This window comes from Notechis scutatus, chromosome 3 (genome assembly GCF_049901735.1).
Source record: "Notechis scutatus isolate UNSWTSFEM ecotype Mainland chromosome 3, rNotScu1.2, whole genome shotgun sequence".
Taxonomy (NCBI): domain Eukaryota; kingdom Metazoa; phylum Chordata; class Lepidosauria; order Squamata; family Elapidae; genus Notechis; species Notechis scutatus.
The window spans coordinates 108,215,412-108,229,269 of NC_142011.1; the positions used below are offsets into that span (position 1 = coordinate 108,215,412).

The window sequence follows — 13,858 nt, forward strand, 5'->3', positions numbered from 1 at the left end:
CATATATGAAACACATACTACCATCTTCCTAGACATATATTACTGAAGCTGGATTGTATATGTTACTTGTATGTTCTGCATTTCAAATTATGATAAACATTTCTACAGCTGAAATATCTAATATCCTTCATGTTGACAAAATAGTGATTATGCATACATCTAAGACTAGAATTTAGTTTTGTACCTCTTCATATCACCTCAATTCAAAGCAAGAGAAACATTTCAAGCATTGTGTTAAAACTATCTGTACTGGAAATACAAAGTTAAAAAGTGCCTGCCAAAGAGCTGTTGCTACGATCTTCTATAAAAACAATCTCTAGCTAAATAAAGGCTACTTATTTTGTCTCATATTACTTTATGATATTTAAAATAATTTACAAAGTAAGTGCTCTGCATGTACAAAGAAACAGACAACATAGGGAACATTCCCACCCCCCATGAACCATATTGCCAAACTGGAATATTCTTCCACAAATATTCAAAACACTTTTCATGGAATTTTCCAAACAGAAATAAAATGTATCAAGATTTCACAAGCTTTCTTGAACATTTTTTCTCCTTCCCCTCTGAAAAAGGCATTTTCAGCTGATGAACTTATGGGCATTATAGAACCTGCATTATGAAATCCATATTTCAGCTTTTAAGTAGGTTTGAAAAAAATAAATTTATCAATGCGGCAAATTCAGCTTTCCCTAATTCATAAATCTACCCCAAATGTTTTAATGTGCAATAGAAAATATTAATGTAAATGCTGATAAAAAATTCTGAACCTATACTGGAATATACTTGTAAGAAATTGAAGATAGTTTATAAGAGATTATGACTGGAGAGCCCAAACAATTGATTATAGGGCTGTCATAAATATATCTGTAATTTTTAAAAATACCTTCAGGACCAGGAACCCTTCCATTTAGGAAGGAGCGTAACAATTTACAACACTAAATTTAGTACAACACTAAATTGTACTTTCAAGAGATATTTCTCTGATAACTTCATGAAGGTCATTATGCAATCTATTTGAATATTGTTGTATTTAGCAATATATAGGAAAATCTGTTTCTTCAATAATTTTCACTGTATCTGAATAAAACTTTAGATAAAATGGATTTATATAAGTAAACATCTACCTTCCAGTCAACAGGTGTAGCAACTTTCTTAACTGCTGTTAATTGCAAGGAGTCAACAACTCTTAAAATCTCATCAAAGTTTCTGCCAGTGGTTGCTGGGTAGAGGATAGAGAGTTTCAGTTTCTTATCTGGGCCAAAAATGAATACCTATAGGGCAAAGTTACAACAAAGTTGTAAATAAAACAAATTATCACATATTATCACATCACTGTTCTATAAATCATCCATTTCTTGCCAATCTTTTGTGGAATTATATAATTCTCCAACTATTTAGTGTTACATTTGTCCTATGACAAATAGCCAGTGCATGGGGGGGGTGGGGCAATGTATTTAATAAAATGTAATTCTTGGATAGGAATTTCCCACATAGCCTTTAAGGCTAAGTTCTTATCCAAAATCATTTATTGAGTATTTGTAATCCTGAAACTGGCACAATTGTAATAAGTTTTATCATTAAAATGGGAAATATTTATATGAGATTACAACTGTTGTGTACAAAAGAAATTTGAGAACTTTTCTGTGCAACTAAATATCATAACAATTGAAAGATTAGAGGAGAATCTACCTGTCAACATATTTTGAGTTAGTCACAAATGGAGGTCGACAACTATGATTTATTACTCTTCTCAGTTCCTGGAATCTATTTTATAGAATTGAGTTACTAAATAATATTACGTGTTAGTCTAATTTTATTATTTCATAACCCATTCCATTCTGATTAGATATGTCAGCAATTTTCTTTCTTGCAGACATGCTTATTGGCCACATGGAGAGACCTGACGGACCACAGGCTTCTCATTTGGTTAAATAATAACAGATTAAACAGAAATAAGGCAATAAATAGTACATAAGCAACTGAGAAAGTTGCAGCCTGCAAAAAAGCAATGTTAAAAGGGCAATGTATAGATATTTACCACACGAGCAGTCAAAGGCATTCCATCTTTGCCTATCTCATCTGGATCCAGCATGCCAAGTTGGACTGAAAGTTCCCGTTTTAAATCAGCAATTATTGGAAAAGGGAGTTTATCAATAGGCTTGTCACTGTTGTAGGCGTTGATGTCCTGCAAAAGGGGAACATTTAATGTTGTATTGCAAATTTGTTCAATTACAATTAGTATGAAGTCAACTCTGAACAAAAACATAGTGCTGTTTCATTTCGTTAAAAAAACTTTGTTATTAAGAAGGCAGAGCCTCCTCACTGACGGACCGTAGATCGCGACTCTCTGCAGCTATGGTCCGTGCTCTTTCGTTGGAGAGCCCCAATCATTACGATTAGGGTCTGAAGCTGCCTTGGAGGGGTGGCGGAGTAAGGGGAAGCCGCAAGCCAGGTTGAGGGGAGCCGCATCTCCCCCCCCCCGGGCTTGGTCTTTTTCCCCCCAAAGACGACTGCAGTGGTAGTTTAAAATGGCCACCCCGAAGAGGAGGACTCAGCTGGATTAAGCTTTGTGCAGGAGGGAAGAAAGAGGTGGATAACATCTGAACTGGGACAACTGGGCAATACAACTAAACAAAAGTACCCCGGGATTAAGGTAACATGGAATTTTTAAGAAAAGAAAAGTGAGCGGCGAAATTACAAAGGGACAGGAAAAAAATTAAGAAAATATTTTTGACAGCTAAGCGGGGCTTTGAACCGGGAAAGGAAGAAGCCGGAACTAAAGATTTAACTAAATTGGACTAAAATATTTTGTCAATAAACAGGGATAAAATAAAGCTGGATTTTAGATTATCAAAAAATAATAATAATAAAATTTACAAATTGGAGACTGGACTGTGCTGGAATATTGAGGTTCGAAAAACCCTAAACAAATATAGGGGGAAAAGGTGAAGACTTTGTATAATGGAGAGTGCCACCTTTTGACAAAAATTTGAGCTCAAATAAAAGGGAAAGCATCCTGTTTCTGAATGAACTTGTGTTGATATAACATTAAAGAAATACTGAAACAAAGTAAGAATCTTAGAAAGTGAAAGCAGAACCAGACTAAAGAAAAAAGCAAGGAAAGACTGACTGTGGGATTGATTGATGTTTTTGGTATAGACCCTGGGCTGGAATAATTGAGAACTTTAGAAAATTGAAAGAAGAAAGAAGGAAAGGAAAAGTGTTTTTTTTTTTTGTGTGGACTTTAACGATCATAAAATACAAGAGTGTGTAATTCCTCTTCAGGAATTAAAAATGGAACTTAAAAATATGAGAGAATTATGACAGGAAAGAGGCGAATCACTTTGCTCTGTGTTAGAAAAAATGGAAATGGTGATTTAAGAAGAAGAAAGAGCTTCAGAGGAGGAGGAGTCGATTCAAGGAGAAGACATTTTAAATAGACAACTAACACAAAGAACACTACAAAGAAGTGGGGAAAAAGGAAGGTTAAAAAGTTGAGATTTAAGAAGGCAATCAAAAGGGGGAATACCTGTGAAGTCGGGAAAGGCAGAAAGACCAGCAGAAAAGGGGAAAGGAAGATATTAAGAGAGGGATATAAACTGGAATGCGAAAAGATGGGGAAAAGAGGGGGAGGAGAAGCAGTAAGAAACAGGTGCATGAAATAAAGAAATACAGAAATAATAAAACGTTGAAAAGAAATTGTTTTTTCAGAGATAATGGTTGATGAATTAAAAAGGGGATTCTGCAGGGTGACAAGGGGTAATAAGAATATTTCTGCAATTCAAATATTTAGAAAATAGGGTAATATAGATACTGATAAGTTTTATTAAAAATTAAGGGGGAAAAATATGCTGTGGAATCCAAATGAAAAGATGTAATGATTATTATTGTAACTTCTTAAAAATAATGGTTTATTGGGAATCAAGATGAGGGAATAAAGGTATATTTTAATCATTGAGGTATCATACTCAAAGCAGTAAAAGGGGAAACCTATACTTGTTTTTTTTTCTTTAGTGTTAAAATTTGTATTAATGTAGAATTTATAAAAAGAATGTGTAATGGAAAGGGAATATGACAGACTAAAGAACCAACTAAATTAATAAATTAATATAGACTATTAAAAGCAAGGAGAGACATTGGTAACCTTTTTATTATTATCATTATTATTAGGCAAATACATATTGTTTATCTTTATTTTTAAAATAAATATTAAAGGATTATATTTGAAATAATTGAAATGAAACAAAAAGATGTTTTGATTGAGATTAATGAAAGAGGCTAGAATTAATGTGTTTGTTTCTCTCCTTACTGAAAATTTGGAATGGAAAAGGTAATAATAGAATTAAGTATGCATATATGAATGTATAATTGCTGTCATATTTGTATGTAAAGGTGATGACCCGGAAATATGTTGTCCACTAAAAAGAGATTTTTGTTTTTAATGTGAAAAACTGAATAAAATTTGTTAAAAAAAAACCTTTGATATTAGAAACCTTCCATTATGATTTAAAAAATGATCAAAACACTCAAAACTGTTTCAGCCAGAGTAATCCAAATAAACAAAACAGTTTAATTTTTTAAAAAGCAAAATGCTGCAAAGAGGCAGCCTACTGTTTGAAACATATTCTATTTATATAGATTTTGGTACTGATGGAAAAAATATGAAAAGTCACACTCAAAACAGGGAAACTAAGATTTGCAACTGTACATCCATTTGAAACTAGCAATTTCTTCTGTGAAGTACTGGCTCACCACAGAAGTAACTTGCTCATACAAGAAGTCAACCGTTAGCTTCCTTACTGCAATGGCATGCCTAGTTTTTTTTTGCACAAGATGTAAAGCAGAGAAGTGGAAAATTTAGGGCCCTAGGGCCACAGTTTTAGTTAGGCAACTAGGTAGTGGTAACATACTGCCAGCAGAAGGAAGATTAAGAGCCAGAGACAAAAATAAATTAGAAATATTTTCCATCAGTCTGGAGACAATGCTGGCGTATTTTATAATTAATCTATATATAATTTATGATTAATACAGGTGGACAAGACCCTGTTGTCAGCAAAAAAACCTGAATGATTTTGGTAAGTGAAATTTTGATCTATATGTAGGTTATAAAGTACATCTGGCCAAATTAAAAAAAAGGATGAGACAATCAGGAAACCTCTGGGCAGAAATACTTCCCGGGAAAAGGTAATGTCAAATTTCTATATTGTTATAGGTAGTCCTCAACTTACAAATTTAACAGAGGTTTCTTATTACAATCAGAAGTTGTAATGACCATATAGTGGATTGTCAACTAACTGGCCCAATTTTATGACCATTTTTTTGCAATGGTCATTAAACAAATCACAATGGTTACGTGAATCTACAGTTGTTAAGCATATGTCATGAAGTGAAACAATAGTTCTCTATGGGGCATTTTGCTGAAAACTGGATGCAAACATGGGTTTTCAGCAAAGTTGTAAATTATGGTTACATGACTAAGGGGTCCTGGAAATGACCATGAATGTGGGCAGACTGCCAAGTGTCCAAAATGTGATCATGTGATCATATGAGGAGGGGCTGGCCATCAAAACTTGGTCATAAGTATCTTTTAGGAGGTCCATTGTAACTTTGAAAAGTAGCTAAATGATTTCAAATCAAAGGAGTATGAGTACATGGGCTCCCTATAATCAGCAGGAACCAAACTCAATCCAAGAAGTTACTTTACATACTTCCATGAATTCTTCTCAAATGTCCCATTATCTAGAGTGCAAGGTTGAATCCAATGGCTGGAGCACAATATGAAGAATCAGATATTATTTTAATTACCTTCTAAATGTACTAAGCAGATGTGCACAAAGTAATTCAAATAAAAAAGGTACAGTAGGCAGTAGCAGATATGACAAAATAAGTATACTTTTATGTGTTTTGGGGAAGGGAAACAAACAAAACCAGTTATCATGGATGGTGCTACTGAACATTGTTGTGTTTTCTCATTTAATAATTTGTCTAAACTTTATAAATTCTAAGATTTTAATTAAATAACATCAGCTTTTTGAATGTGGCTTTTTATGCATGATTTTAACTGAAAGTCCAATTTACATGTATAATTTATTGATCTGCAGCTACAGCTTTATAAAGTCAAATTTGCATGCTAGTATTTTGTGCATATGAAACAATGATTTCTAAATTTTAGCATCTCTTTAAAAAAATCCTATATACAAATAATTAAGTTACTCCACCCAACACAGGGAACATTGTGAGATTCCTTTGAACAGTCAACCTACTCACTTACCCACTACGTATTAAAAAAAGACAAGCAATTTTTATTTTCCTTTCTTAGAAATCAGAGTGGACTTTTTATTTTAGTAAGTTTCATGAATTGTTTCAAGCAGTGCATAGGCAATGTGCTCTCTAAAAGGGAATTGTTTTTCAACTATCTGGAAAAACAGCTGAACAATAATTTTAAAAAATCTGTAAACAGCAGCAGCATAACAGTAGTATAATCTGATGTTACTAAATAATATTTTCAATAGATCTACTAAAAGTTTTACACTGCTGCTCTTCGGTTATTATTTCGTATATACAAATTTAGTTATTGTTTCTGTAGAAGCACTTATTTGCATTTTTAAAGAAAGATAACAGTATGTACAAGATTATATAACTTGTTATAAATAAAGAATAATGGAGTAATTAAATATGCATAACAAAATGCATTCTTAGGTTGAATTTGGTCTGCGCTTCAAGTTTAAAGAGTTTTGAAAGTATTAAAAAGTGCACCTCTGCATGAAATGTTTAGCAGGTACTAACACTGACAAAAATACAACTTCATGATAAGTAAGCTATGTGTTTATATTCTAAAGAGCCTGTACTTTCTATGTGTTTTTAATGCAACAACTGTCCTATCATGGTGGTACTACAAATTATTTAGCACCATGTTTAAATAGCACATGTGACAGTTTTGCTATGCTTTTTTTTCATTTGCTAGTATAGTCATATCCAAGCTAACTTTTTTTAATCACAGGAAAGGAAACTTCATGAACTTCCTCATGAAGTTCATTTATTTTGACACTTTTCTTATAATAAACCTATATTACTGCCTGCAAAATAGATGTCAGTATGACTGAATGGTGAGGCAGGAAGCCACATTTTCAGGTTGGATACAACAACCCTGTTATATAAATATTAAGTAGGTGTCTCCCAATCTTTGAAGTGAGAAGAGAATGATCAAATTTTTGTTCACTCAAAAGCCCTGGAATTTAAACCCTAATACCAACTTTTCTGCAGTGTTCAATCTCTCTCTATTCTGCAGTAGGCAGATTTTTTTTAATGGCTTTTATCTTGTCTGCAGGAAATCAACTCATCAAGGATATTGTGCCTGCAAACTCCTCCTGTAATCTAGTTTCTGAACACTGGCTTCAAAGTCAGGATAACTGAGATTTATTGTTGTACCAGTTGTGAAAACTGATGTCAAATATGAATATATCAGCATGAAATAAACCCACTATTTTGAAAAGAGCATAGCTATCAAAACAGTCTTAATGCTTTTTATTTTTTTAAAAATCCAAAATATATTTGATATGCACAAATTACCGTAGTTACTGTTTTTGTTTTGTTTTATATTTTCTCTTCTTACACTTTTAAAAAAATTGCTTTATTGATAAACATGCTTAAACCTGTTAAGCCAATTAATGTTTTCACACCTGAATTATAATACAAGGATGGTAGGAATTATAGTCCATTATATTTAAAGGAAATATAATCCTAAATTTTGGGGCCTGAAACCTCAAAAACAGTTTTGTTCTCCCACTCCCACCCCCATTTGTACATGGGACAGAACAGTGAAATAATTCTATAGGGATACCTATGAACATTGGTCTGTCTACAGACAATTATCTGGCATTCATTATGATTCCTATTGCAGCATATATATTAAATAATCTTTGAAATCATGGTTTCTGGAATTAGCTTACTTCAATTACCCACAATTTACTCAGTTAATTTTTTATTTGTAAAGATTATGAAGAATGTAAAACTAATGTTGAAGTTTTCAATGTTTTCATAATAGAACTACAGAAGAGCATCAGAAGAGACTTAAGGCCAAATGTAAGGATTATCAATCTGTGGTCCTCAATCCCTTTTTTGTGCCCTTAAAAGCCTTCTCTAAATGCACTGTCATAACTTGGCATGAGGTTGTCAAATTTACTAGTGTACATTCTTACCACATTGAGATAGAAAACAGTACTCTAAAATAGCCTCACCTTTTCTTTTAAAAAGAAAATCTGAAAATCACTTCCCAACCTGCATACATGATTAATTCTGCCCATATCAGCAATCCCTCAAAACATTAAATGCAGACTATCAAAATGTTTTCCATGTCTGGTTGAAAATAACATTCCAATTTTTATCCTGCCTCTTTCTTCTTGTCATTGTTTTTTTCTTCCACAATACCTTGCACCAAGCGAGATGGTCACTGACATCATCAATAGAGAGGGCTATTAATTTAACTTTTCGCTTGGCAAATTCTGGTGCTAATTTTGCTGCTCGACCAAGTTCTGTGGTACACACTGGAGTAAAGTCCCTTGGATGAGAGAAGAGGATACCCCATCTGAAAGAAAAAGAATCACATGGCAGATAGCATTGAAGCCTACTAAGTCAGAACAGATTTAAAATGTTCTTTCAAAGTTTGTTTACAACTGTGATCTGGAAGGCTGAGAGGAATCGACACTGAATAGCATCTAGAAAGTATATAGCTTGAAATATTTAAATGATTCTTCTTAATTTTACTCCTTTTTTCCTTTTTCTGATTTTTGAGCTCTATAGTTCAATGCACCAGATAAGAAGGGGTTTAAACCCCATATCCTGAATAAACCCAATCCTTTGTTTGCTAGGGTTTATGAGATCTAAAATCAAATTTATCTAGAGGACACCTGATTGGAGAAGGCTAGGCCATCCCACAGCAGAATTCTGGAGAGCTAGAAAGCTTAGGTTACTTTAATAATTTTAGCATATCTTTTTTTCTCAGAGTTATCTTTGTTCTTTCCACTTACGTTGTACTAACCAGCCCCATTATGCAACTCCCAGCATTTCAATACCTTCTCAATTGAAGCATTGCCCAAAGCCAAAGAGATTATAACCTTGGCAGGCCTTCATACTTTTGTTAATAGCTAATGCTACACCCCACCTCTCTAATCTGGTCTGCCTGCATTTCAAGCTCTCTTGGTGGAAATACACATGTACAACATACCCAGACATTTGTCACAATAGAACAATATTCCCAAAATCCTTTGTGCAAGATCCAGCTTTTGTTTGGCAATGTATGAACAATGGTTAAGTCAAATTTGAATAGAGCAGTCAGTTTCAATAAAAGTGGAGATTGCACAGTTATATATATGCTATAGTTGCAAACTAACTGTCCTGCTTTTGTGATTTTTTAGAAATTAAGCATAATGGAATCAAAAATGTTCATGAAATAATCTTCTCTTCTAAGAGCTGTGGGGTCATTTGAAACAAAATGTTGAAAATTCTACACATTGTTATATAATCCATATGAGAAAAAATGTATTTCGGCTTACTCTGATGTGTGAAACAATCTCAAGTGAAAAATATGATTTATAAAATTATATGAATTAGCAAATGGTTTAGCAAATAGTAATTCAAATGAAGATCATCTGATTATGACTTATTCAGTACATGAACTCAATTTAAAGTTACACAGAGGTCACACACGTTATCAAGGATTTTGTTAAACTAAAGAGTAACTGTTGAAAAAGCTAATATAATATAATTTCCATTCTGTACATTTGTCATCATTTTGAGATTACTTTGGTTTGTTACAAATATCTATGGCTGCGTGGGCGACAAAAGCTGCTGTAATACCATAAATGTTGCAGATAGTACTAATGCAATTTGGAGGCTCAAGCAGAAAAGTAGCAATGTTAGGACAAATTTGGAAACTCTTAATAGATCATTGTTTGTTTCTGGATGCATACTACAACACCGTAAAGCAACTGCTAATAGTTGCTTTAATACTATCATCAAACATGATAGTCAGATGAAGATGTAAATTACATTCACATACAGAATTTATGCCAGCAAATATAGGAAGCCTCTTGCAATCACAACAGAACAACAGAGTTGAAGGGACCTTGGAGGTCTTCAGGTTCAACCCCATGCTCAAGCAGGAAATCTTATACCATTTCAGACAAATGGTTGTCCAATCTTTTCTTTAAAACCTCCAGTGTTGGAGCACCCACAATTTCTGGAGGCAAATTGCTTCAATTGTTCCCACTGTCAGGAAATTTCTGCTTGGTTCTAGGTTGCTTCTCTCCTTGACAAGTTTCCATCCATTGCTTCTTGTTCTGCCTTCAGGTGCTTTGGAGAATAGCTTGACTTAGTTCTCTTTGTGGCAGCCCCTTAGATATTGGAACACTGCTATTATGTCACCACTAGTCCTTCTTTTCATTAAACTACACATATCCAATTCCTGCAATTGTTCATGTTTTAGCTTCTAGATTTAGTCCCCTAATCATCTTTGTTGCTCTTTTCTGTATAACATGGATTTCCATGCGAACTTGCCTAGCAGGTGAATATCCATATTCATCTTTCAATATTCCTGAATTTAATATATAATATTCTATCGTATAGCCTTGGCCTATTGCAAAGGTCCATTTTTATTTTAGTTTTTTCCAATTTGGCATTGTCCATATATATCAAACTTCAAGTTCTGAAACTCTCATCCACCATACCCTTCTCACATTGGCTAAGAACTGCTGAATACCTAGTAGTCTTGAAGTTGCCAAATTGGACTCTAGTCAAGCAGCTGCTGCAAAGGAAAACAAAATTGAGCAACAGGAATCTACCCTTTGCTCTTTTGTCTGTACTTCTGAGAATGAAATGACTTGTCTCAGAGTTGCAATATAATAGTTAACCTAAGTGATTATATCACTGATTTAAAGAGTTTTGCATTACCACTATAATGAACAAATGTTGTATTTTATGTATTTCCAGAGTAATTACCTTATTATAATGAAGCATATATTTTTTATAAATCTAGTTATAAAACTAACTATTCCAAAATCTATCATTATATATTTCTTAGTCTAATGATTAATACAACCTTGAAAATGACTTCAGTTTTCAATAATCAAAAGAATATACCCATAGAAATGTATGGGTCTAAGTTAGAATGTTCTAACACTAGTGTAAAAAAAGACAGTTCCAGCTCCTAATCCTTACAGGCTTGCTATTGGCACAAATTGAGTAATTTCAATGAATTCATTGTGGTATGCCTTTAATATAGGGAAACTGATCAATTTGAATTTCGCTTATTACCAGATATATGTACCAGCATTTCTTTTAAGCCTCTAGTCTATCTTCTAAGCCAGGGGTGTCGAACTCATGTCGTCATGGCACGTATCCTGACTTTTCCCCTTCGCTAAATTGGGCATGGGTGTGGCCAGCACGTGACACATCCGGCCCGTGGCCAGAAAGTTTGATAGCCCTGTTCTAAGCAATCAAATTAAAAGTCATCATTTTGCTCAAACTGTGGTTAGCAGCTTTGAAAAAACCAATTCATCAAAAATTATAACCAGGTTTCTGGGCCAGGCAAACCAAAAAATGATGATTACAAGGCTTGATAGGACTGTGTGTGCTCTATAATCAAAGCTTGTCACAGATTAAATTGTGATTTTTTAAAATAAATCCCAAATGGCCATCAGATTATACAGTAAACTTATAACATTCATTACTTTGACTAGGAAGTGAGGAGCAAAATGGCAGCATTTTTTAAAGTATCTACACCTTTTCCTGGGATGCATGGATAAATCCAAAGAAAAGATACTCTACTTTTAAAAAGTTATAGTAATAGTTATGTTCTCCTTCCCCTCTTTTGAAACTGAATCTGAAGCACTGCCTAATGTATATGTAACACTACCTTCTCAAGTGGATAATGTGTGCATCTAATGAAAGATTATGATCCAAAACTTAATACATTCATTAAGCTCATACAATAAAAGAAACCAATTGAGACCTAATTGGGACCTACAAAATCAATATACCTAGTACAGTATTCTAAGATTTTTCCCCAGATTCCAAAGAAAAACTGCCCATCTCTAACCACAAAAATAGATAATACCTCAATCCTTCCTTGTCCCATGGTGTTTTTTTTTAAACTCTTTTAAGTTAAAAAGAGGGAAGCTGACAAAGCCTCTTTTTCCAAGTATCATTGTTATTTACAAGAATAGGGCTCTGAGACTTTTGTTAGAAAATAAAAATAAGGAACATGTTTGCCCAGTGCTTTCCTGGAAATCTATCAATTCACTCAAGAAAAAAGAACAAGAAAAAAAATTAAGATAGGGCAATAGAGAACATTTTGTAGACAAGGAAGTGGCTGGGAATAATCTTACTAGTTTGCATTCTAATAAACGGCTGTTCTGCAACTGAACACATTTACCATAGTAACTACTTATTGAAGAGGCATTTCCTCAGTACAGCAACCATTATGTAAGAGGTATTTCAACATTCTCAAAATTCCAAATGTGTCTCTAATAATTCAAAGAGATTGGCTACTTTGAGTCAACAGTTACACCCTAAATGTGACTAAGCACAGCATGTACAGTAGCTGCACTTCATGCTATGGAATACATTTAATTAGAAGGATTGAAGAATAAAGGTTAAATTAAGAAACTCTGAAGATCCCAAATTAAGACCACTGTACCCGCTTACCAAAAGCGTAGCACAGGAAAACTTTGCCAAGGACTATCTGATCCACCATTCAGTTCATTTTTGTGGACAAAGCGTTTTAGAAAATTCAAAAGGATGTGAACAATATAATTTCTGAGCATATATTCTCAGTAATTTACTTAAAGGTTTCTGAGAATTTATAGCTAGTTGATATATTAATTCTTTTGAAAGCCACATTTTGTGACAATAAATACTGTACAATAAACAAACTGTGCAATGCATGAATGATTTTCTCTTTGAACTTTCTGCCCACCAGTTTAAATGGGACTCTGTATTCCAACCTTAGGAAGAAAGAATATCCACTTCTTTCACATTGTACATATTTCAATAACCAATTTATTCTTTCATTGTTAGAACTATTTATATTCCACCTTTCATAGTAGGTTATAAGCCATACAGAAGATAGATGGTTAAAGGCACAACAATTCTTTTTGGCAGAAGGAAGGAGGAACAGAATCAAAATTTTCTCTCCTTTTCCTCTCCTTGGAGTTAATTAGTTAAGGAGAGATAACTCCTTCCTCCACCCAAGACTGTTTCCACGAAGATGCTGCAGCCCTTTTAATTGCTCTAGTGCCATTGATTACCTTGGTAGGCTCTTTTTCCACCTGTGGTAGCCGCTCTAGCCAATTCTCCCACCAATGAAAGGAGCAAAGTGTCTATGGCACTCTAGGGTAAAGCAGTTCTACCAAGGGAGGACCACCGACAGGGGTCTTCAAACTTGACAGCTTTAAGACTTGTGGACTTCAACTCCCAGAATTCCTCCTCCAGTCATGTTAGCTCAAGAAGTCTGGGAGTTGAAGTCTACAAGTCTTAAACTTACCAAGTTTGAAGAGCCCTGGATTAGAGGAACCCTACTACGTGCAGCCCTCAGCCAGCGACCGCGTACTCGTACTCACGAGTCTCCCAGAAATTCGTGGAAGCGGATGGGACCGTGCGTGGTGTCAGCCTGGAAATTAGGCGCCTCGTCTCCTAGCAGCAGGCCCGGCATGGTCCTCTAACGTTTGCTGGAAGAGCGGCAGGGAAGCTCAGCTGCGTCCGAAGATCCGAAAGGCAAAGTGGAAGGAGGGAAGGAACAGTGGGACCCACAGAGCCTAGCGAGGAGGCGCGGCTTTTAAGGGGCGGACCCAGAGGACGG

At 34.5% G+C, this 13,858-nt stretch overlaps 2 protein-coding genes across 3 annotated transcripts in view; one reads left to right on the forward strand and one right to left on the reverse strand.

Moving 5' to 3' along the window:
• The window catches only part of ANKRD45 (ankyrin repeat domain 45), a 24,516-nt gene extending 17,018 nt beyond the window's left edge, over positions 1 to 7,498 (forward strand). For both annotated transcript variants that reach the window (XM_026669162.2, XM_026669163.2), the window contains exons 6-7: positions 5,035 to 5,078; positions 7,331 to 7,498. In XM_026669162.2, coding sequence (XP_026524947.2) covers positions 5,035 to 5,069 — 35 coding nt within the window. In that variant the 3' untranslated portion in view covers positions 5,070 to 5,078; positions 7,331 to 7,498. The remainder of the gene's footprint in view (positions 1 to 5,034; positions 5,079 to 7,330) is intronic.
• Positions 1 to 13,786, reverse strand: part of PRDX6 (peroxiredoxin 6) — a 14,570-nt gene extending 784 nt beyond the window's left edge. The window contains exons 1-4 of the mRNA XM_026669166.2: positions 13,620 to 13,786; positions 8,431 to 8,587; positions 2,042 to 2,188; positions 1,128 to 1,274 (exon numbers count right to left, since the gene is read on the reverse strand). Of these exons, the coding sequence (XP_026524951.1) occupies positions 1,128 to 1,274; positions 2,042 to 2,188; positions 8,431 to 8,587; positions 13,620 to 13,711 (543 nt within the window). The 5' untranslated portion in view covers positions 13,712 to 13,786. The remainder of the gene's footprint in view (positions 1 to 1,127; positions 1,275 to 2,041; positions 2,189 to 8,430; positions 8,588 to 13,619) is intronic.
• Between the last annotated feature and the right edge of the window lie 72 nt (positions 13,787 to 13,858).